At 51.4% G+C, this 23,414-nt stretch overlaps 8 protein-coding genes across 8 annotated transcripts; 5 read left to right on the top strand and 3 right to left on the bottom strand.

The window, feature by feature from the left end:
- Positions 1-1,486: 1,486 nt before the first annotated feature.
- V8C40DRAFT_196507 (gluconeogenesis factor YvcK family protein) lies at positions 1,487-3,395 on the bottom strand. The gene is made up of 2 exons (XM_083211919.1): positions 2,930-3,395; positions 1,487-2,852 (listed from the first exon to the last, which is right to left on the bottom strand). The coding sequence occupies exons 1-2, from the start codon at positions 3,204-3,206 to the stop codon at positions 1,621-1,623; spliced, it is 1,509 nt and encodes a 502-aa protein (XP_083075158.1). The 5' UTR covers positions 3,207-3,395; the 3' UTR covers positions 1,487-1,620.
- A 1,209-nt stretch (positions 3,396-4,604) lies between these two features.
- Positions 4,605-6,152, top strand: V8C40DRAFT_196433 (zinc-dependent alcohol dehydrogenase family protein). The gene is made up of 3 exons (XM_083211918.1): positions 4,605-4,881; positions 4,996-5,015; positions 5,098-6,152. The coding sequence occupies exons 1-3, from the start codon at positions 4,755-4,757 to the stop codon at positions 6,010-6,012; spliced, it is 1,062 nt and encodes a 353-aa protein (XP_083075157.1). The 5' UTR covers positions 4,605-4,754; the 3' UTR covers positions 6,013-6,152.
- A 550-nt stretch (positions 6,153-6,702) lies between these two features.
- V8C40DRAFT_241789 (uncharacterized protein) lies at positions 6,703-7,620 on the bottom strand. Its single transcript, XM_083215093.1, is given in 3 exon segments — positions 6,703-7,200; positions 7,271-7,535; positions 7,548-7,620. 2 exon segments carry the CDS (start codon positions 7,509-7,511, stop codon positions 7,082-7,084), a joined length of 360 nt encoding a protein of 119 aa, XP_083075156.1. The 5' UTR covers positions 7,512-7,535; positions 7,548-7,620; the 3' UTR covers positions 6,703-7,081.
- Positions 7,621-10,517: 2,897 nt separating this feature from the next.
- On the top strand, positions 10,518-11,270 carry V8C40DRAFT_264621 (uncharacterized protein; the record flags this gene model as incomplete). Its single annotated transcript, XM_083219552.1, has 1 exon — positions 10,518-11,270. The coding sequence occupies one exon, from the start codon at positions 10,518-10,520 to the stop codon at positions 11,268-11,270; it is 753 nt and encodes a 250-aa protein (XP_083075155.1).
- A 2,518-nt stretch (positions 11,271-13,788) lies between these two features.
- V8C40DRAFT_196387 (general substrate transporter) lies at positions 13,789-16,327 on the top strand. The gene is made up of 8 exons (XM_083211916.1): positions 13,789-14,240; positions 14,340-14,507; positions 14,614-15,066; positions 15,136-15,171; positions 15,257-15,529; positions 15,662-15,696; positions 15,765-15,996; positions 16,076-16,327. The coding sequence occupies exons 1-8, from the start codon at positions 14,048-14,050 to the stop codon at positions 16,150-16,152; spliced, it is 1,467 nt and encodes a 488-aa protein (XP_083075154.1). The 5' UTR covers positions 13,789-14,047; the 3' UTR covers positions 16,153-16,327.
- Positions 16,328-16,808: 481 nt separating this feature from the next.
- On the top strand, positions 16,809-17,670 carry V8C40DRAFT_264619 (uncharacterized protein; the record flags this gene model as incomplete). Its single annotated transcript, XM_083219551.1, has 2 exons — positions 16,809-16,966; positions 17,043-17,670. The coding sequence occupies 2 exons, from the start codon at positions 16,809-16,811 to the stop codon at positions 17,668-17,670; spliced, it is 786 nt and encodes a 261-aa protein (XP_083075153.1).
- A 277-nt stretch (positions 17,671-17,947) lies between these two features.
- Positions 17,948-19,566, top strand: V8C40DRAFT_241776 (uncharacterized protein). The gene is made up of 3 exons (XM_083215092.1): positions 17,948-19,027; positions 19,110-19,191; positions 19,245-19,566. The coding sequence occupies exons 1-3, from the start codon at positions 18,514-18,516 to the stop codon at positions 19,339-19,341; spliced, it is 693 nt and encodes a 230-aa protein (XP_083075152.1). The 5' UTR covers positions 17,948-18,513; the 3' UTR covers positions 19,342-19,566.
- On the bottom strand, positions 19,446-23,207 carry V8C40DRAFT_241775 (uncharacterized protein). The gene is made up of 3 exons (XM_083215091.1): positions 22,482-23,207; positions 21,815-22,390; positions 19,446-21,728 (listed from the first exon to the last, which is right to left on the bottom strand). The coding sequence occupies exons 1-3, from the start codon at positions 22,617-22,619 to the stop codon at positions 19,896-19,898; spliced, it is 2,547 nt and encodes an 848-aa protein (XP_083075151.1). The 5' UTR covers positions 22,620-23,207; the 3' UTR covers positions 19,446-19,895.
- Positions 23,208-23,414: the final 207 nt, after the last annotated feature.

Raw genomic sequence — 23,414 nt, 5'->3', positions numbered from 1 at the left:
TCGAACAAGCCCGGGCGCTTAAAACGGCAGAAGTGGTCCGAGGGCGACGATATTTTTGGGTGCTGGAGGGAAAAGGTGTTGTTTGATTGGACGGGGGATGCTCCCCCCATGTCTGTTCTGCTTGTGCTGCGGGCGAGTGATATTTCGTGGGTCACCCTGGCCTGGCCTGTGGTGGTGTTTCTGTGGTGAGAAATGGGAAGCTGGGCGAAAAACGACACGAGCTGTCCCATCCATACATACTATTACTTGGTGTTACCTCCTCTTTTTCTTTCCTCTTCTTTTCTTCAATTTTTTTCCAACCTTTGATTGTACATACATACATACTGAGAAACGTACAAAACACGAGGTTATTACCGTTTCAATTTTGGACCGGGCCCTGATTCTGATTCGCTCTAGACGCACTCCGTGTTTCGACGAATCCGCACTTTGAGACGCCAAACGTAAGACGAGCGTCCCACCTTGCGCCTGTTCATCGTTGCTTTTGTGTCTTTGCGCCGTTTCGGCTGGGACAGCAGCCGCGAAGCTTTGGCTCTCCCTTTGATCTACCCTGTTTTTTTAATCTTGGCTGAGGGCTGAGATTTGCATTCCCCCGTATGTATCAAGATTGAATTCGGGGGGCTCGTTCGAGTTTAAGCTTGGGAACAACCCCGGAGAGGGAGAGGGAGGCTAATACCTTTTGACAGGTTCTTTTTGGATTTTAGCTTGGGGGCTGCTTTGCTCCGGTTTCCTTTTCAGCGCGGCGTCTCCTCTTTTTCTTTCTTTCTTCTCTTCTTCATTCATTTCTTCTCTAGTGGGAATATTTTTTTCGGCTGTGTGTGATTTTCGTTTTTCGCTCTTTTCTTCTTTGCAAACTCGCTGGGCGAGAAGGTTTTCTTTTAATCAGTTCTACTTTTTTGGGAATATCGCGAGTCGATATACCTTTATTTCATTCACGATCTTCATCTCGTCTTGGCGACAACGTTTTTTTATTACGACCAAAGCATCACAAGCATAAAAGCGCAAAGCAAAACAAGGCATCACCCTTTACAACAACAAACATCCTTCAACAACCTACACACAAAAGAAAATCCTATACCGCAAATATGGGCAACAATCTTTCTTCTACTTTCATCCCGGACACGTCCGCGGACGTGCTCAGCCCCACGGACCGCACCGCCGACATCATTCTAGGCGTCACCTGGTTGCTTGTCATTTACGCCATGGTCATGATCTGGACGACTTGCGCGCTGGTGGACCGGTGGAAGGGCCCTCAGGATAGGATACGGGTTGGAGGAGGGAGGGTGATGATGGCGTTGGTCATGTCAGCGGCGTGGCCGGCTGTGGTGGTGTATCTTGCCATGGCCAAGTCGTGATGATGATGACGATGAGTAGGACTGGGAAGGAAACAGAGTTGTGAGCGAAGAGAGGGAAACGAAACGCATTACAGGGCGGTGGTTTGTGGTGGTCAAAGGGATATCCATGGGCTTTTGGGGAGAGGAGAGGACGGTGAAGATGTGGTATTGGTTTGATACCGTGCCGTTGGCTGGCAGATGTTTCTTTACGTGTTGTTTTTTTATGCTGAAAAAAACAAATAATAAATGGTATATTGTATTATATTACAAAAACAAAAACAAGACAAGTCTATCCCACCAGAGTGTTACGCCGGCTCCTGTCAGAGCGCGTGTCCTTGCGCCCGATGATGCTCTCAAGCGTCTGCGCCAGCGCCTTTGCGTCATATCGTCCTCCCTTGCCCTGTCCGTCTTTGGGTCCGTACAGCCTCGTCGTGTCGATGCCCAGCTGGGCAAACAGCCGCTTGTCCACGGCGGGACTCGTAGGGCCCTCGATGTAAATGACGTGCGTCACGTACAGCGAATACTCATCCGCAGATGGCCGAGGCAATCCCCTCGAATCCGCGCAGGCGTTGGCGACGGTGGCGACGAAATCGAGCCCGGAAAAGGGGTCGCTCGATGGGCCGGTTTCACGATCGGTGGTGCCGTTGAGGACCAGGATCTTGTTTCGGATGTGCGGGCTGGCGATGGCCTCGCCCACGCCCTTGAGCACCAGGTTTGGCACCAGCGACGTGAAGAGCGAGCCGATGCTGTAGATGACCGAGTGCGCGCTGCGGATGGCCTCGAGCACGCGCGGGTTGGCCGGGATGCGCATCTCCTGGCCGTACGGGTTGATGTACCAGATGCGGTCGATGCGGCATGGGAGATCCTCCTCGTCCTGCTTTGAGATGGCAATGGCGGGCCGGCGCAGAGCAGGCAGGCTGCCGGGCAGGTTTGCGTCCTCAATGTCGTGCTCGTCCAGGTCATGGTTCGTCGACAGCGCCGGCGTGCGCGATCCGGAGGTCGGAGGCGGAACCGGGCCCGGCAGCGGCACGGCGGCCGTGGGCGCACTGGGATGCGAGATGTCGTTTTGGCCGGTGATGACGGTGCCGTCGACGAGTCCCGCCGCAATGTGATGGGCAAAGTTGGTGTTGAGAGCCGGCAGAACGGCCACGCGGTCGGGCACGGCGCAGATGGAGCTCAGCAGGCAGATGGCGGCCTCGAAGCTGCCGGTGAAGAGCCTGGCGCCCGTCAGGAACAGGTTGCCGATGCTGGATCCGGAGAAGTCGAAGCGGCTGCTGGGCCGCATGCGCTTGACGACCTCGAGGTTGAAGCTGTTGAAGAAGGACCGTATTAGCTCGCGCTTGGGCGACGAGATGTCGAGCCATAGCGGGTGTGTGCCCTCGACGATGTCGAACCACTCGGCTCGAGCTCTGTCGTAGACGGGGGGCAGGCGGTGGTTGAAGAGGAGCTTGATGGCGGTTGTCTCGGGTTTGTTGTCGTTGGGAATGAGACGGACGAGGCGAGACCGCACATCTCCGATGCCTTTTTTGGTTACACATGATTCAAGTTAGAGAGACGTGATTACATGCAATTTGAAAGTTGCGGATTTCAATCAATACCTGGGCCTCCGAACACGCGGATGATCTCGCTCGTGCTGCCGCCATTGTCCGAGATGGGAATCACGTAGCTCAGCGTCGCCGCACTGGCCGCCCGCACGCCCTCAAACACATCCACCAGGCTGTTGGCCGCGCTTCCGCCCGAGAAGACGACGATGCCCGTCCTGGCCGCGGTGCCGGGGCCGGGACTCGACGAGAGCCGGGACAGCGGCGGCCGTGAGGAGGGTCCCACTGCAGGCTGGGGAAGCTGGAGAGCGTCGTGGACTAGGATTTGGGCCATGGCTGGTCTGGGTGTGAGATGAATCAGGTAAGGCGTAATGAGTGAGATATGCACGAGATGGGTTTGTGGAGTTTGGTTGAGAGTGTAGTAGCCGGTTTGGTATGTATGTATGTGAGTGGTGTTTGTGATTACAAGTTGTTGAGAGTAGTGAAAGTGAGAGCACGTAACGAGTGATGCTTATTCTTACAATTTCACCTCAGCGGTTTGAGATTCTCATCGCTCATTCAGTCTGTTCCTCTTAAATACAGCCCTCACTCATGGACAAGTGTCCTGTTGAGACTCACAGCCCGATGCTCTCTCATACGTGGCATCTACTGATGATGATGATGAGTTTGAGAGCAACAAAAATGCGTCGTCCTGGGAGGCTTATACGGGAGAGTTTAATTAACCTGTGGCTGCACAGCCGCGAGCTTCCCTGAATATAGTCAAGTTCATCAGAGGGCGTGGGTACGGCTCAATGACACATTTTGAGGCTGTTGGTTAGAGAGTTTGCCCCGGGATAGTGATGCTCGCTTAATCGCATCAAATTGCCCATCTCCGCTTTGGCTGTCAATGGTTGAACTTTACACCAGAGCAAAAAGAGAAACATTGTGCGCAAGATTCAGCTAATTGAACAAGTTTTGAACAAAATGCCTCAGTCGCTTAACAATTGACTGTCCATAGAACAGTAATGAGTTGTTCATCGCAGTCGTCAACATTACCGAAACTCCACCGGCGTCGTTTGTTGTCCCGGCCTCCGCCAATTGTATCCGCCTCGGTTAACAAAATTTCTGCAACTAGAGTCATGTCTGGCGTCAATGATTTGACAATACCTTCCTTGGGATTTGTAATGCTCTTCCTAAGATAGAGTTGCATATACGCTTGAAACCGAAAGACAACTTGTTCAAAGTCGCAACTCTCTTCAAAGAACTATTATAGCCTTGTCAACTTGCTCTGGCTAGAGTCGGGCACAACGTTGCCCCTCTTGGGCTTAGGCTCGCGCCTTGCCTCGATCTGGAAAATGCTCGATTTCAAGCCGCAGATGCAAACGCCCGCCGATGCGATGCTAGCAGCGGCAGGTGCCGGCTATTGTCGATTCTTCGCCGCGGCTGAAGCGTCTGTTACTCATCGAAGGATTTCTAGGCCTTGTCGGTTGTGGCTGCATGACGTTGCGGAAATGTCACTCTTAGTTAAGTGGCCTGTCGATAGTATCATTGTATCGTGGCGATAGTACTCTCGCGGGTTGAGTAACTCGTCTGAATCGCATAAACGTGCTTGAATGGATCAACTTACAAATCCAATTTGGCGCATTAGAAATGGGCCTATCTTTGGTGACAAAGTGGGAACTGCGGTATTTGACAAGTTGGAAAAAGAGATATATTGGGCCACAATCTCCATAATGCCCCATCGAACCACCTTGTGACATCTATCAACTGCAATAGTCTTTTTTTCCTCTTTTCAACTAGGCAACCTGAGTAAAGTGTTGCTGGTCACCGCAAACAACAAAACCCAAAAATCTTCATCTCCAACTATATCCGCATCAATCCCGGGCAGCTTAAGAATTTCACAATGAGCTCCTTCACTATCCCCAAGACCGTTAAGCAATGGCAAGTTGCTGAATACAATGGCTTTGAGGGACTCAAGTTCTCTGAGCAGCCCCTGCCTGAAGTTGGCGACAACGAGGTTTTGGTTAAGCGTATGTACTAAGCAACTCCTTTACACATCACTCAACTATATGATAAGAATATGAAAAGGAGAAGAGAAACATGACCAATAAAACTATTCAGTGCTAACATTCATTTTGCTATAGTCGAGGCTGCCTCTCTCAACGTTAGTCGACCCGCAATTCGCTTTCTATTGCGTTGTATTACGCACATGTCTCCTATATAGTTGCTAACTTTGACCACAATAGTACCGTGATCTCATCATCGCCAGGGGTGAGTACCCCTTCGGCATGGCCCCAAATGTCGTCCCCGGATCTGATGGTGCTGGCACTGTTGTCTCCGTCGGCAAGAGCGTCACCCTCTTCCAGCCCGGCGACAAGGTCATCACTCTCTTCAACCAGGCTCACCTGGGTGGAAACCTGACCCCCAAGACCATCGCAACCGGAACTGGAGGTGTCCTAGACGGCGTTCTCCGCACCTATGGCGCTTTCAACGAGAACGCTCTTGTGCGAAGCCCCTCCAACTTGACTGCTCTTGAGGCCTCTACCCTTCCCTGCGCTGGCCTGACTGCCTGGAACGCTCTGTTCGGCTCTGCCGACCACACCGTCAAGGCTGGCCACTGGGTTCTCGTCCAGGGCAGCGGAGGTGTCAGCATCTTTGCTCTGCAGTTTGCAAAGGCTGCCGGTGCCAGGGTCATTGCCACCACTGGATCTCCCGCCAAGGCGGAGCAGCTGAAGAAGCTTGGTGCCGACCACGTCCTCAACTACAAGGAGGATCCCAACTGGGGTGAGACGGCCAAGAAGCTGACCGGCGGCCGCGGCGTCGACCACGTCGTGCAAGTTGCCGGTGCCAAGGAGATGGAGCAGAGCATTGCCGCCGTCAAGATGTGCGGTGCCATCGACATCATCGGCTTCCTTGCCGGAGGCGGAGACGAGAAGGAGCCTAGCTTCCTGCGATGCTTGTCCAGCCTGTTCACTGCGCGTGGTATCCTTGTGGGCAGCCGTGTGCAGCTGGAGGAGCTAGTTGAGGCGATTGAGGCACACCCTGAGACGCTGAGGCCCGTGATTGACGAGAAGGTGTTTAAGTTGGAGGAGCTGAAGGAGGCATATGAGTACCAGTGGTCGGGCAAGCACTTTGCCAAGGTTGCTGTTGAGATTAACTAAAATGACTGCTTTCTAGCTTGAGCCTGATGAATAAAGAATAACGACTAAATTTGAACAACGTTGATATACTTTGCTAAACTGTTTGGGTGTTTGTTGAGAATGGACCATCACGTAGGCAAGCGATCTAGACCCACCGTGTTGGGAATTGGACATGCTGTGCTCGTCAAGCTATTGAACAAGTTGGTTGCACCGAAGTGAGCTTTATGAAGGAAACTTGGAATAAGAATTTTCAACCATGGCACTCAACGCTGCGATTTGCAGCCTTTGCCACTCTTTTCATCATAACATAGGACAGAGTGCTAGTGTGTTGTCAGCTTGTTTGCCTTCCAGGTTTGTAAACTGAACACGACAGGATGACCATGATGGCACAGGCTTCGGAGTCTTTACTTTATTCACCTTGTTGCCAGCCCCTCTGATTCCAGAACGAATCCAGGTCATGTCATCTGATCGTTCATAAATGTGCCCCATTGCATAAGCGCATAGACTAGACACAACATGGGTAGCCAAAATTGTGCTCTTCTTTTTCACTGAGTGTTGAGAGTGGGCGTACAGCATGAGGCAGCTGCAGCTGTGTTATAGCTGAATACGCTTTACACCGACTTCGGAGCGGTTCCGTTACTTTGGTGATGGAAAGCGTCATGGTCAGAGGCGATCATCTTTGTGTGTTGCAAAATGACGAATGCAACCGTTGTCAATATGTAATTTTGCCTCGCTGGCGCTGTTATTATCTCATTAACTAATTATCATTGATGGATCCGCCATCAGTATTGTATAATGTATGTGTACATGTATGCATCATCATAAAAGGACCGTGTCATAACAACCGTTACCCATTATTACCCAAAAGCCGTGATCCTGGAAAATGACCAGCCCGATAACCCCATAATGCGTTCCGTGTCAATCAATATGCTTGTTGTGTTCATGTCCGGTTCCCACAAATCAGTCCAGTGTAATCCTGATTAAAAAAACGTGAAACTCCACCATGATGTAAGGAATGAAAAAAAAAAAAGTGTAAGTAAATGGTGCTGGCAAAGTTGCGGTGAGGAAAAAAGAAGGTAGGGAGGACCCTTTAGTCCTTGTAGTCGCACTTCATGCTCCAGGCTTTCCAGCCGGCCTTGTTGTCGAAGCAGTGTCCCTTTGTGAAATCCTTCTTGCCCTTGGTGCACTTGTCGTCGGTGTAAGCCGTGACTGCGAGGTTGCGGGTTAGTATAAACAATGTCTTAGATTGGCGCATTCCAGCGCTCGTGGTTTTCCTTACATGTGCAGCCCTTGTTAATGTCTGTCAGGCTCAGAGACTTGGGCTCACTGTCGTTGAGGCCCTTGCATTCACCATTCTTGAAGTCGTCATCAATGACGGTCCAGACGCCGAGGTTGCCGTCGTGGCAGCCCTCGGCGCTGTAGAGGCGGAAGTCTGCAACGTGGATGTTGCGGGGGATGAAGAGGGCGTTGGAGCCAGCGATGAGGGTAGTGGCAGCGGCGAAGACGGCGAAGAGTTGCATCTTGACTGAAAGAGTTGTGAAATGGATTGAAAGTGTTGAAGATGGAAGAGGATGATGAGTCGTATGAGGTTGAGGCGTCAGGTGAGGGGTTGGTTGGAAAGCTTATAGTAGCTGTATAAGTGGTTGATTGCTTCTGTTTGATGAGAGCTCAACTCAAGTCTAGATGCTTCTCAGCTCGACTCTTTATACCCCTCTGGAACCCGGACAAGGCCCATCTAGAACTTTGATCCTCGGCCAGACCAAGGCCAGGTCGATCTCTGACGAAAACCACGGCGGAGCGACACGAAATGCAACCACGGCATCCGAAATAGTGCAGTGGAGCTACGCAGCTGCAGTGTTCCTCCCGGATACGATGTGTCTCTCGGTCTGCTCAGCTCGACCCACGCACTGTGTGTCTAACGGAGCTTTTCTATCATCCATCAACATGGACACAGATTCTACAACTAAACATCCCATATAATAGAGCCAACAACACCATGTCCATGTCTCCCCTCATCCCTCAAAACTGGAGCCACAGTGCGCGGCCAAAGAGCTCCCCCCGCGTGACCCAAAACTCACAAGGTTCTGCTGGCTCTGGCTCCTCTTTTTGCCTGCTTGCCGCCAGTTGACAGATAGAGTTCGAGTCCAAAGAGCACCGCCGATCACCTTCTTGTCCCCTAAAAAATAACGAGGTTGGGCGAAGCGAGCTGCGTTCTACTCCACTGGAAGCCGGACCCTCGCCTTTTGGTCCCGCGTTGCCGCTTTCCGCAGCTCTTCGGACGCCTCGGTGGCGATTTGCTGTGCTATGAGTCGATCGATCATAGGGGTGCTTTTTTCCAACAGCCATTGTCCGCTTTGTGCTCCGTGTCCAAGGCGGTGTTTTACATGAATGCGAGCTTTTGGTCTTCTGATAGCCCCGCGGAGGCGTCATCGTGTGGATCGGAGCTTGACATCACCGTCTTGCTAGGGGACTGAGACATAACGTGATAGCTGCTGATCCCTTGCGTTAAGCATACGGGTACTCGTAACGTGGTTGTTTAATGCTAGATTCAAGCACCAGCTGCAGTAATTATTCAGTGGATACAATCAAGCAAGATGTCTTGTCTTTCTTCGTGTTTGGTTCAATCTTCTCGGCATTACCGCGCCCTTTGCGCCACTGTGATGTCGTGTTACCACCAGCACAGCCATCCACGATAAATGCAGTCTTTTATCATGCATGTTCGTCTACAAATGGCAAAAGCAGAGCAAAACAAACAAACCAGCTCCCGAGAGCTCAAGGGAACCAGCCCCCCCGTTGCCAAGATGAGGTCGTGGAAGCTTGCATGTTGCCATGGGAGCCGAGACCGACGGCCCATGGCACTGCATTTGCGCCCAAAGAATGGCCGAGCCTTGAGAAGATGCGTGCACGCCTGATTCATGTAATATTACACCTCGGTGAAGGAACGAGGAGTCGCTATATACGGATTACGGAGTAGGTGTATATGCAAAAGCACAAGTAGGATCGCCCAGCGTGGGCTGACGTCTAAATATAGGCAGTGCTTCGCAATTGCTCTACCCTAGACGTCATAGTATGGACTGATGTGGAACAGTTATTACGTTGATTAACGGACTTTGATGCCTGGAGCAAGCTTGACTCGCGGAATGGGCATAGTTGGCATAGTTTTGGTAGCTTGAAGAGTTGACGCCTCATTGAATCCTCCGCTCCTAGACTAGTTGCCAAGTTAAGAGACGGTTTTGGGAATTGAGTTTGACGGCCGTCAAGCTCTAAGTGGAATAGAGCTGGATTGGAGCTCTCCTCAGAAGTTTATCCGAATCATGTGTATTCTCATTTCGTCGATATACTATCCTCCAATGGCAATTGATGGCGGCCGCTATAACGGCATACTACAACCATCGGCGACAAATCAAGATGTGTAAAGAAATCTATAGTGATTGGCTAAAAGATGGTAGTCAGCTACTGCATTGATGCTGATGTGTTCATGGACATGATTCAACTCGTCAATAATTTTACTGGGTATGCAGGTCTTAGTGCCAAACCCTTGGGATGCTATAGAGTCTAGGAAATGATGCATGTCTGATGTGGGCGAATCAGTAGACGCTCCGAGAAATGCCATCGATCAAAGAAGTTAATGCTGTTATGAACTCGTTTTGTTACAGGCAAGGGAGCTTTGACTGTTCTCGATCGCCCTGTTGTTCATATATATTTTAGGAAGCCGATTATCAACTGCCGCCGGGATAACAATTGTTTTGCTCCTCAATCTTTGTACGGCTATAATTGGAAGAGATGTTACAATGTCCATAACTTGAACGCTAGATATAAATATAGGAAGGGGAAAGGTTGAACGAAACTACAAAGCAGTTATACACTGGTAGGCAGGCAGGTTTTCTTTGTGTTTCTGTAATGCTTTGAAGTGCATTGATCTGATAAGTGTTCTATTTTGAGAGTGGTTCATGCACGGACAAAACGATCTATTGTTTCTCTACCTTCTATTTTGAGATTGCTTTATGCACGGACAGTACGATCTATTGTTTCTCTGGCTTCTATTTTTGAGAGTGCTTTATGCACCGACAGAACAACCTCTTGTTTCTCTAATTATCATCACAAGCCATAGCAATAAGGCTTCAGTTCTCTTGATATCATCTATAAACAATCTGATTGTGTTTGAGCCGTTCTCTGCACACTTACAAAGACCAATTGATGGTACAAAGGCCAGTACATGAACTCAAACAGTCCGTAAATACACATTCTATGAACAACACTCAATTATCTTGATGCCAGCATGGGTGCTCACAACTATAAATTATCATGGTTGAGCCTCGTTTCAATCCAGCTCAACAACTCTCAATCTTCTACATTTCTACACCCTACTATCACAAGAATCAACTTCAGCTCAAGCACTCTCAAGTTTCTACACCCGACAACGTGATTACAACCACCAAGTTCTTTTCAACCACTCTCAACCTAACGACGTGATCACAAGGATCAAATCCATCTCAAATCAACTTGCTACCACCTCTTCACTCAAAATGGCTGAGAACAACACCCCCTTCGTCTCTGAGGACTGGCACGAGGAATTCGATAACCTCAACACCTTCCGACGGGGGTCACGGGGTGTAGTATCTACCAGTTCCAGCGTTTACGGTAACGACGATTCTGGCGATGAGGAGTCCAGCGATTACGCGAGTGATGACTCTCGCCATGACGACGACTATGCCAGCGACCACTCCGGCGCCGACGAGCTCGACATCAACGGCTTGGGCATTGCTAGTTCGGGCAACAGCGGCCCCAGCAGCAACTATTCCAGCCGCCCTTCAAGCAGGGACTCCAACTCCGTCGCTGGTTCGGACACATCCAACGGACAAGTCCTCGACAATGCGCCTCTCCTAGGAGGTTTCCCCTTTCTTCCAGACTTTCCCGAGGAATTTGTCAATCTCTTCAAGATTGTTAACCGCGAATCCGTTCCAGGGGCTCTCAGCGTCGACATGGTGGCAGAACTCGGAATTCTTCTAGTTTTGCCTCCTCGATTCGTTCGACCAGGCATGGTCACCCGACCCTATGATGCCACCCAATCGCCTGGAGAGGGTTTCCGTCTCTCCATGGCCTTCGCTCCTAACGGAAAAATCACCGGAGAATTGGCTGATGCAGCATTTGCAATTGAGATTCATGATGCCAAGAAGTATCAGGGCAGCATTGGTGATGGACGACGCTGGGAGACTGTGAAGCATATGCTCGAGGAGATGCGCGCGTCGCTTTATCCCAAGCGTGAGTCTGACGAGTGACCTTGACGACCACCGTTTCTCGCTATTTAGAAGCGAGAATAAAGCCACCATTTGCGTTCTTGCTGGCCAAGACGGGAGAATAGGGGCATAGTTTTGGTTTTGATTTCATTTGTATTGTTTTGTTGGAGACATTTGTTCTTGGTTTTGCTTGTATTGCTTGGTTGTATTTTTGCCTGGCTTGTTGAAAGTCATAGACACACTCGTTATTAATAGACATTCCGGAATGTTTTTGTTTTTAAATGATCGCAGAACCCATCCATCTCTTTTCCCCCCGTGATGTCCTCCAAGTTGACTGCCCGGTTTTCCACTTGCTCACCACATTCCACGTTTGCCCACTCCCTGCGCCAGTTCCAGCAGCAGCCGCATAAGGACATGGATTATCTGCAACAGGACACAAATTCCAACGCTGATGCCAGACCAGAAGGTCGGTAGATGGTCGGTTTCATCGCACATTTGATGCTTTCCTTGATCAGCCTCGTAACTGGCAGCTTCGACCTTTGACTCCATTGTTGTTTCGGCTGGAGCGGCGACGGTGGTGGTGGCTGGATGGGGTGCATTTTGGCTAGAAGTAGTGCTCTGAGTAGAATTACGACGTCCATTTGTGGTATATGAAGCGGCGGTACTCGAAGCGGCGGGATGTTCAGATGGTATAGTGCCGTCTACAGGATCTTGCGAGGAAGACCATGGAGGGGACGGAGGAGCACTGTATTGCATATGGGTGCGCGAGTAATTGAGACGGGAGTTCCACCAAGTCACTCGTTCATGTCTCGGGCAGAAAAAGCTAGATGGAGGATTGATGGCACAATTGCAGTCTCGGAATTTGCACTTCTCTGGGAGGTTGAAAGTGTTAATAGAGAGGAAGCTATACAGTGACTTGCAACGGAGACTCACCACTTGGGGATACAGGCGTGGATGATGGTTGCTCACAGCATCTTGAATAGGGAGGCGTCGCATACCCCGAGCCTGTTGCTACATTAGCATTTTGGAAGAGAATGATTTCTACTCTTATACATGCCTTGATTGTTGGAATTTGCTCGATCCCAATCTATCCTTGTGTCAGAACCAAGAGTCACCTTATATAAAAGGTATATTAAAAGGAGTGTAGAAGGAAAACTCATTACGCTTCTCGCAATACTTGTACGTGGTCGTCTCGCCGTTGTGCCTCGTGGACTTGCGTTCTCGGTTGCAATGTTCAACTTTGCAAGTCTTTCGTTTTGAGCTGTGACTCTTGGAGCGTCGGCTGGATGAATATTCGCGCCCCATGATTGAATCCTCGGTGTGTAACGAATGTACTTGAGCAGTTGCCAGGAGTTATCTCAAAGGAAAATCACCTGATGGAACAATAAGTGAAAACTGATGAAGCTCAAAAGGAACAGAACACTCAGGATTGAGAGTTATGGTAGTTGGATTAACCGGATGCTTCTGTCTTGATATATACGCCGCGCCCTCATGGCGATACATGATTCTCTGTGACTTTCATGCCAAGGCCAATTCAACAACCGCGCAAAGTAAAACTTCTCCTTTACTTCATTCCTCAAGTGAAGTTATATAATGTCTTCATTGCCAAAAGGCAACCTGCAGATGATGCTGATGGTATTGCGGGTTGACGAACACGGCAGCCATTTACATGCAGACCGGCGGCTTAGACGAGACAGCGCATGATTTCTGAGCTATTCACCGAATTCACGATACCGGAAATACCGGAAATGCTGGATCCGGTATACTCAGATTGATCTCCATCCTGCCAAAGGAATCGATTCACCTAATCATGTGGTGCCTATATTTGTCCATGACCTGTTTGTTAACGTTAGGTAATGCCTCCATGCTCACACCCGCTATGCATATAAAGGTGAATCTGGTTCATCAGCCACCATCCAAACGCCGCAAAGCAGCATAAAAACTCAATTCACTTTCCAAAAACAATCAACGCCTCAATCAATAGCCCTCCCATAGCCGACCCTCCTCAACGGAGACTAGACGGCTGCTCTCCGCCCCCACAAGCCACAGCATGCCTCCTCACGTCGAGCAGAATACATGTACTTTCAATGGCGATTCATTACATGAGAGAGAATAAAGCAACGCTGAATCAGCCAGAAAAACAGCCACCCCCAAACACCCGGAACATGGAGTAATTTAAAAGACACAAACCCAAGAATTCGGGCAAATAAAACGCCCCAAGTGCCCACCCCCGGGTTCCTCTCCGCACCGAGCTAAGCCAAGGATGAAAGAAAGAGACATTTTGATCCATTCATTTTTCTTCCCCGCAGCATTTTCTCCATCAAATGATAAGCTGCGTCTTAACTTGCATGCGACCACACTTTACCCCGGGGTCACAGTCACACCATAGATAGGCATAAGTAATAGGAAATCTCGGGATGGGGGAAATATAGCCTGTTTGCATGGGGGGCATGCACATACTCGTACAGCACGAGTTTTGACTTGCTCGGATGAATTGGGTCGGCGCTCATGTACGTTGTATGTAAATGCAGCTCAGCCCCGGATTACGTCAAAACTTGCAGTCGCCTCACCTGGAGACTGAATCTCACGACTTTTTTTTTTTTCCCACACCGTAGTGTTGAGGGCTTTTATTCTTTATTCTGCATACCTCTCTTATTTCTCTTCTCGTTTCCCATTGTTTCTCGTTCCTATCTGAATATTCAAGTCTCATTAGCCTGGAATCCCCCCATCATCCGTTCCCGTCGATAGTAGAATCGCCCATGCTCAATCCCAGCTCCTAATAAAATCCCCATGCAAACACTCGCATCCAGCAGCCCATCATGACGCGCCTCGGCACATGGAGGGCCACGTACCTCGTCGCCCTGTCATGTGTCGGCTCCTTTCTCTTCGCCTACGACACGGGCATCGTGGGCGGCGTCCTGACGCTGCAGTCCTTCCAGCGAGACATGGGCTTCAGCGACGGCGAGCAGGAGAACGTCGCCTCGCTGTCGGCTAGTCTGCTGCAGGCGGGAGGTATGTGTATATATATATACATATATATATTGAGCCGAAGCCGAGTCTACCTAATTGATACGAGTTCTGGGTTCTAATTGGGAGTTTTGAATCTTGTAGCCTTCTTCTCGTGCCTGTTTGTCTGGCCGTTTACCGCGCACTACGGCCGAAGATGGGCTCTGGCGGTGGCATCGCTCATTTTCAACATTGGCGCCGTGCTGCAGCTCTTCTATCAGCAAGGAATTGCGACCTGGTATGCCGGGCGTACGATATCTGGCATTGGCGCAGGTACATACACTCATACACCCATACACACACACTTACATGGCTGATTACAATCACTCCGAGACTAAAACCACCTGTAACTGACTGAATACAATCCCCCCCAAAACAGGCGTCGCAACCGTCATCATCCCCATGTACTCGGCCGAAATGGCCCCCAAGGAAATCCGCGGCCAGCTCGGCAGCCTCTTCCAGTTCTTCTTCACCCTGGGCGTCGCCGTCAGCTACTGGGTCGACTACGGCGCCGCGCAGCACATCGAGCCATCGACGGCGCAGTGGCGCATCCCCGTGGCCCTGCAGCTGGTGCCCGGCGGCATCCTGGGCCTGGGCATGCTCCTGACCAAGGAGAGCACGCGGTGGCTGGCGCAGCACGACCGGCACGAGGAGGCGCTTCAGTCGCTGATCTGGGTGCGAGGCGGCGACAGCGTCGAGGTGCGGATGGAGTTTCATGAGATTGTGGCGGGCATTGAGGAGGAGGAGAGACAGACGGCGGGCGTTACGTGGAGGGAGTATTGGCTGCCGGCGAACCGATATCGCATCTTCCTGGCCGTGACTCTCCAGATTGGTAGGATCTTGCTTTTGCTGTGTGAAGGTTTGCATTGATATGTTCCGGCATGCTGATCTTGGAGAATAGGCGCCCAAATAACGGGAAACACTTCCCTGGCATACTGTACGGGCGAACCCAATCTCATCTGATATCGTCCCTCATCTCATTTACACCATTTGCTAACGCTCTCAACCCCCCTCACACACAGTCTCTCCTCAAGTCTTCCAAGCCGTCGGCGCCGGCCAAAACGCCCTGCTCCTCAGCGGCTTCTTCGGCGTGTGCAAGGTCGTCAGCTGCGCCTTCTTCCTGCTCTTCCTCGTCGAGCGCATCGGCCGCCGCTGGTCCCTGCTGGCCGGCTCGTTCCTCATGGGCATGTACATGTTCATCATCAGCGTGCTCACGCAGCGGTATCCGCCCATGGGTAATGGAACGTTGACGCCGCCAGCCATTGCGTCGATTTCAATGATTTTCCTGGAAGCGAGTGAGTGGTTTTCCTCCCCTTTGTTCTCGTTTTATATGATGCGGTGTGGGATGCCGTGAGATGATTGATGGCTGCGTGTAAGTCAAAAGTCGGAGCATCCAAAGTTGCTAACATGGGGAACGCAATGCACAGTGACGTTCAACATATCGTGGGGTCCCATCCCATGGGTAAGTCTGGGAAATATCTCTTCCAACCCCGCTTCGGTCAGATTTCCACTCGCTAATCAAATATGCAGCTGTATATGAGCGAAATCTTCCCGACAAGAGTCCGCGAAGGAGGCATCGCCGTCGGCGCAGCAACGCAATGGCTGTTTGGCTTCACGCTGTCCCAAGTGACGCCCGCCGCCGTCAACAATCTCCGATGGAAAGCCTTTCTCATGTTCTGCTGCTTCAACTGGGCGCTGGTGCTGTACACCTGGTTCTTCATCAAGGAGACAAAAGGCCTGTCTCTGGAAGAAATGGACATTTGTGAGTTCCCCAAACCTGCAACAACCCAAACTAATAACCTCAAAACGTGCATCGTTAGCTAATCGGGAAATTAAAAAAGTGTTTAATGCACGACGCACACCGATTAGTGTGCTGGCGTATCGCCATGATGATAAATCGTCAGATGACGACGTGTGATTGGCCGCCTGAGTTCTGGATGGCCTTTTTTTTTCTGACTCTGCATGCCTTCTTTATTCTTGAGCAAATCGGGGGGCTGCATGGACTTTGGCTATACGATGATTGATCCCTTTGTAAGCGGCTTGAGATGATGAATAATATTAGTTTGGTCCAATTCGGCCTTTCGGCCTTTGCCGAGAGCGACCGGCGGTGCTAAATCCAAACCCAGCTCTGAGCTAGCTCTTGACTGAACCCCGAAACTGAGATGTTGATACGTAGCTTCACATATTCTTTGCAGTTCTTTTCCTCCTCCCATGTCGTGCATCTTGCGAACCTGCTAGCCTGATACATCTCACCGGGAAATATCATTGATGAAAGCGTCGCTGGTTTCGCTGTCCGGTTGTCGCCTCTCCGGGCCGCTCTACCGCACCCGAGGTGGGTAATGAATGCCCCCTTCATCATAAACTGGACGTCATAGGGCTGGTCTAAGAGGAAAACATGTATTAGTTGCTGCACATATATACTCGAAAGGAGTACAGCCCAGTCGAGCCGTATTAAATCGACTCCAGCCGGTTCTGGGGTCTTATAGGCGGCAGTTGAGCTCAAGAGCGTTCACAAGCTGTAGTCGCCATCTCTCGACCAACACTACTACAGGGCAAACTCCATCAAAAGACACCATGTCTTGCGTCTCACTCATCCTGACGCCGGATGTGCTTCTGAGCGTTCGGGAGTTTTGGTTCGAGCACCTGGCAGGCCCAGATGGCCTCGTCATGCCCAGCACAGAGGAGAACAAGAGATGGTTCTTTGGCGGATCGGAGTTTGATAAGCTATGCGTGTAAGTCATTGCCATCTTACCGCCCTATTTGTTTTAACATATCAAGCTGACTTCCATACTCGTCATCTCCATAAAGTGAGCGCTTCGCTCCTACTCTAGAAGCCATCCGCAAACAGGGCATCAAATCAGGCCACGACATCATCTACGCCCTGCAACCCAGAGACGCCCACGACTGGCTCAGCCTGGTGCTTCTATTAGACCAGATCCCGCGCAATTGCTACCGCGGCGAGAGCTCAGCCATCGTCTTCGATTACTTTGACGCCATGGCCCGCGATATCGCGCTGGAGGCGATTCAGCGCGGCATCCCCGACGATTGGCCCGAGATTCGCTGGCGGTTCGCCTGCCGCAGCTGGTTCTACGTGCCGCTGATGCACTCGGAGGACGTCGACCTGCACGAGCTGGCGGTGCAAAAGTATCAGGCCTTCGCCCGCGACGTCGAGAGCCTGCTGCTACCAGATAACAACGTCAACGGCGACGAGTCCGATGTCGCTCACGAGTACCGGATCGCGGCGCAGCGAGTGATGCAGGCAAATCCCGAGGCGGCCAAGGAGTACGGCCAGCTGAACTTGAACTTTGAGAAGAGGCACTGGGCCATCATCAAGCGGTTTGGGCGGTACCCGCACCGGAATCGGGTCCTGGGGCGGGAGACGACAGACGAGGAGCGCGAGTATCTGGAGAATGGGGGAGACACGTTTGGAGGGTGATTGAAGATTGATGCTGCATGATGATGATCACATGATATCGTGTATACTTGTACATACCTACTCCGTACTCGTACAATGGTCTCGGACAGAAATCTCAACTATACGCACTAGATCCTCGTGTCAGCGTATTGCGTATTGTATTGTAATATTTTAAAAACAAAAACTCAATTCAATTCAAACACATCTCATCTCATCTCAAATCATCACAATCACACATGCACCGCCCAGAGCGTAACTCAGCCTCTCCCGCCATCAGCCCCAAATATTGCTCCGACGCGCCACGGCCTCCGGAGCAACTTGGCCGCTGAAGAATCGGGCAATTCTCCTCCCAATCATTCCATCTTTAAAGCCTCGGCACCCACTGTCACACTTCTTGTCACCCAAAAACACACTGATTTGGAGAACCCAATAAGGCCCTAGCCTCAATCTGCCTGCCTCCAATTTCGGGTTGGGCTGTCAATATCGATTCAATCCCAATTTTCTTTAGCACAACGCCCGCCGCTCGCTTTGATTCGCCCAACGCAGCCCCTTGTTGCATCGCTGTCCTCTTTCTCACACCTTGTACAGTACACACAAAACCTCACACACAAAACACCTAATTTCCGAATCCTTCTCTCTTTTCCTTTCTTTGCTTTCTCGCGTTTGGAGCTTGTCGTCGTGTTTTTGTTCTTGTTCAATTGGGCATCCCCACGCTAAATCTCGGGAAACCCGCCGCTTATTTTGCCCCTCCCCCTCAATTCCCACCCAATTTCTCATCTCATCCTCATAAAACTCGTGATACTCACGTAAACAAACAAAATCAAACCACCAAAAAAGAAACAACCCATTAAACCTCCCACAAAAATGGTCACCACACGCGCCGCCTCCTCTCGCGCCGCCAGCGTCGAGCCCACCGCCTTCGTCCCCGCAACCCCCTCCGCCAAACGCTCCTCCAAATCATCCGCCACTAAGTCCTCCAAATCCGCCTTCACCCACGCTCCCACAACCGCCACCCTCGCCTGGCTCGCCATCTCCCTGCCCCTCGTCATCTGGGACACCGGCTACGTCCTCCTCCGCCCGCTGTCCATGCCCGGCGGCTCCCTCCACTGGCCCATCTGGGCGCCCTACAAGCTCTACGGCGAGGTCGATCACATCTACGGCTTCAAGGCCTTCAACGCCGGAAACGGCTTCACCAGCGCCCAGGGCTTCCTTAATGCAGTCGAGACCCTGCTTTACCTCTGGTACTTTGCCGCCTGGTTCTTCTCCGGCAAGCGCTCCTCTGCTGGAATCAAGGTCTTGAGCGGGAGGGCTGGTGCCAGGGCTACTCTCATTGGCTTCAGCGCCGCTATCATGACGCTTAGCAAGACGGTTCTGTATTGTAAGTATTTTCGAGATACCTCTTACATAAAAAAACTGGAAGAAAAACTCAAAATGATGTAAATCAAACTAACGGCAGACAGGGGCAAATGAGTACTACAGTGGCTTCGACAACATCGGCCACAACCCTCTTCAGGATCTCATCCTGCTCTGGATCATTCCCAAGTATGTTCAATCTCTCCAATTCATTCGTGAAACCCACTAACTCGTTTAAAAAGCGGTGCTTGGCTCGTTGGCCCGACCTACATGATCTGGTCCATCGGCAGCGACCTGGTCAGCGGCCTCGACCCCGCCTCACGCTCAAAGAGCGAGTAAATGCATGTATTAAAACATTGTTTCAAAACATCTTGGCCATGGCACGGCATGACATGGCATGTGCTCTCAGTCTTGTAACGCGGTTAATGGGGGACATGATTGGTAACAGAGGAACGTGTATGTATATGTATATATATGAGTCTATATGTATACCCGCAATGCGACGAATACGAAGAAATGACCTCAGCTTGCATCGACACCTCAAATAACTCTCGTAGTAAAAACAACAATATTCAACTTCAAGTCTAAGAGGCAATGCGCGCTCTTTTGTAACCCGATTTTGTACCATATCCCAGGACTTGCAAACAGAAAAAGGAATGTCCAATACAAAATGAATGACAGCCAGAGAAAATGGTATCGTAAGCGTGTCAGCCGACACTGGGTATCAACCAAAATATGCAACAAACATAGGAAAAGAAAAAGCAAAAGAGAGAATAAATACCAAAAGTTGCTTTTCCACCATTGAAGAAATCATTTCCTGCTTCTTTTCCCTCTTCCCCTGCCCAAGTTCACACATCTCATTATGCCCAATCATATGGATGCATGTATGTGGGCTAACTCATATCAGTAAGTCCTCCCAAATCAGAATATTGTGCCCAGGCGTCGTTCGTATTAGCTTCAGCCTCTGTCTCAGTCCCGTCCATAAAGGCTAGCATTATGGACCAATCATCGGAATCCCTCCGGCTGGGAGTCCACGTTTCCTCGCTGATGCTGTTTTCACGAATGCGGACGGAGATGTTCTTGGCTTCAAACCCAAAATTCTTCCGTCGCAGGTCTCCAAGCATCGTGTAGCGTCGTTGCAGGGCGGTTGGCGCCGGCGCCGACCGCGCGGGCTCTAAACTTCTTCGTTTTCTCTTGACGTCTTCTTTCCTGTCAACCGCTCCTGAGTAGCTGTGGAGCCCCGCCGCTAAGCTCCCCAGTTCGCCGGAAATGGCGCTGGCTGATGCCGAACGCGGCAGATCCAGCCTTACCGGGGCCTTGTCTTGTGGGCCCCAGCGGGCGAGCATCATCTCAAGCTTCAGGGCGGCATCCGTTGTGGGCGTCGTGGGACTGGACAGCGCGCTCGTGGAAAGCGTGTCAATCGTGCTGCTCATGCTCTCGGGCACTGACGAGGCAGTGGTGCTCGAGCTCGAGTTCGATTGAGACGACGCCGTCGAATCGCTCCGGCCCGCCAATGCGCCTTTCATCATCAGCCCCTCATCCTCCGGCTCTACCGTGACTGCTTGTGTCCCGTTCCCATAGCCTTGTACGACAATCTCGTGATACAATGGCTTCGCCGGCGTCGGCGGCGTCGACGGCTGTGATGCCGACATGGAGCTCCTCCTGAATTTCCTTAGCGACCTGCGGATGGTTGAATTGCGCCTCAAGCAGTTGGAAAGAGAGCTTGACCGAGAAAGGGTTGCAGGAGAGGAGTTGTCTGACAGGGTCGACATGGATGGGTTGCGGCTCTTGTTGTGCGTCAATGCGAAGTAGTCAATATCAGGCTTGATCTCTATCCTTTCCACCGAAGTTTCCTGTATCTTGATGGCCCGCTGGGTCACGAGGTCGTCATCGGCCACAATGTCTGTTTGGATCCGCAGGGGCTTCTTCATCTCGTGAGATGCTGACGACCATGGAGGGGTGCCATTCATCGAGACCGTGAGGTGGTAAGACGTCTCCTCGCCCCACACCTCTGCCGGTTTTCGTGTTGCACTGCGCAAAACTTGGTGGACTGCATAAACCAGAATCCATCGCACCTTACGAGCCTCCAGCAGTGAAATCTTCTCGCTCTTGTCGACCTTGCTGGGAGAAAGAACGGCATCCTCTTCAAATCTGCGGTATGCCTGTACGAGGTCGTTCTTGAAACACTTTTCTGTCCAGTTGGATGCCGTGATTAAAGCCGTAATCGTTACTAACCGCTGGCCGGGAATGACCTTTTCGACAAATGGAAACTTTGAGAGGCGACGGAGCCCATCACTAGAAGCCTCAAGCTGAGGCAGCTGAGGCAGGGGATGCTGCAAGGGCTCGAATTTGTTGTTTTCGTTGAATGTCTGGACCAGCTGCTCAGTACAGATGCCGCCGACCGCCGTTGATGGTATGATGTCCGATGCGGTGTAGCTGTTATCCACGAGAAGCTCGTATAGGGCATCAAAATCCTCTGCCATTATGCTGAGTACATCTGCGCTAAATGTCTTGGGAGGATAGTAGCCGAACTTGGCTGAGTAAAAGGACAGCAGAAAGCTTCGGAACCTGTCGAGGTGGGCGCGGGTCCCGGCTGGAATTCCCAGATTCGTTTCCGATAATTCTTCGTCGAGGAAGCTCCTCAGTCTATTGGATGTCTGCTGCAGCATTGCGTTCATTTCCAAACGTGCCCTGCGGACAAGTGTTCGCGATACCGCGCTGATAAGCTGTCACATGAGACAAAATCAGTGCCTAGTTCGCAAGAGAAATATTGCATCAGAGAGAAAAAAACAGCGACGGGATTATTCCCTACCTGGTACTCTGAAGTGGAAAACAAGCGGTCATGCATGCCAACGCAATGAGCAAAGGCCTGTTTATACAAGTCATTCAGCTGAAATGTCTCTGCCAGATAAAGAGCCGCGGTGGCGTGGACGGGTATTTCGGCCATCTCGAGGTACTGCGTGTGGCGCATATACTTGAGCAAATCATCCACGTTGCTTTCCGGAGAGGACCTGAACTCGCGCATGGAGCGAAGGAGTGTGACGAGTGCGCTTCCCAGACTTTCGCCGACGATTGGCCTCCCTAGAACCCACGCAAAAAGATTTCTGAAGGCCAGATGATAGCGCTGTGCCTGCTTTTCGGTGGCATGAGGGGGGGCCGGAATATACAGCTCAGCCGTCGACCTAGGATGCAGCTGATCCCACCTCTCAATCTCCTGCGCCGTCCTAGACGCAAGACCCTCCAGTACCAGGAACTTTTCGAGGAGCGGAAGGCATCCCGCTAACAGTAGAGCCGCAAAGGGCAGCTTGAAAGACGGCCCGCGCTTTGAATCACCCTTGGCATAAAGGTGGACAAGGCAGTTACCGTTGCGCTCCCAAATCTCGGGATCCTATAGCAATGCAATGCCACACCGGTTAGACTGCTGTTAACACGCCATTGGCGCAGGGGACAGGCGTTTCCATTGGGCCAATGCGACTCACTCTTCGTAGCTCGTCCCAGTCCCTGCACGTTTTGCTGGCACCATCCCAACGCTTGAGCGGCACCGGCTTGCCATCCTCTCCAATCGAAAGGCCGCGAGCCCTGCGGACGCTGCTTGATCGTGCTCTCGGGCCGGCCATCAGAGGCGGGAAAGACGTTGGGGAGTGGAGTTGATGCTGCCCGCAAAAGACGGACGGTTGTTGGTGTGCGGGCTGTGGACGAGACAGGCCCCAGGTTGTTATATATGGTGATGTGAGTTTATACCTTGGATATGGAATATGTATAGTATCAGCATGCAGGCTGAAGCATCCACAGATAAAAAAAAAGTCTAAACCTCTTTCCCACTCCCTCACACCATCCCCAGCTCCAGTCGACGGCAGGTGAAAGGCAAATCACAGGCACCTCGAGTCGATCTCCAGCTCCCAGAGGCAAAAAGGGCAGCCCGAGACGTCACAGGCTAGTGATGGTGAGCCCGCTCTCGTGTTCCCCGGCCGTGTAACTTGGCGTGTGGTTCCTGCAAGGCTTGGAGCTTGTGAAGCTTGCTCGACGCCCGCCGAGTCGATGGCGGTATCACGAGGATTGGCAGTCGAATGCAGCCATGAGATGAATCACTAGACAGCCACCATGTTGCAGGGCTGGCCTCTCATACGAACCGAGACGAGTGGAGAGGGACGGCGAGACGCAAAGTATAAAGTAACTTGGAACAGAAAGATAAAGGGAGAACGAGGAGAGACGACGTTTCCGTGTTGCTGCTTGCTCTTGCGTCGGGTGCCGAAAAGGCAATTGCTTAGCAGCTCTTAGCTTGGCCTAGCTCCCCCCAGCTGGCGCAGTGCAATTTTCCTTTTCCCCTAGCAGCACGCCGCAAATGCCTTGGCCAGTGGCCATTGTACAAGGATGCGGCCCCTGTATTCTAGCCCCGAGAGATGATGCTAGCT

This window comes from Trichoderma camerunense (assembly GCF_050948025.1).
Source record: "Trichoderma camerunense strain CBS 138272 chromosome Unknown V8C40scaffold_6, whole genome shotgun sequence".
Taxonomy (NCBI): Eukaryota; Fungi; Ascomycota; class Sordariomycetes; order Hypocreales; family Hypocreaceae; genus Trichoderma; species Trichoderma camerunense.
This window is presented reverse-complemented; position numbering and strand designations above follow the sequence as displayed.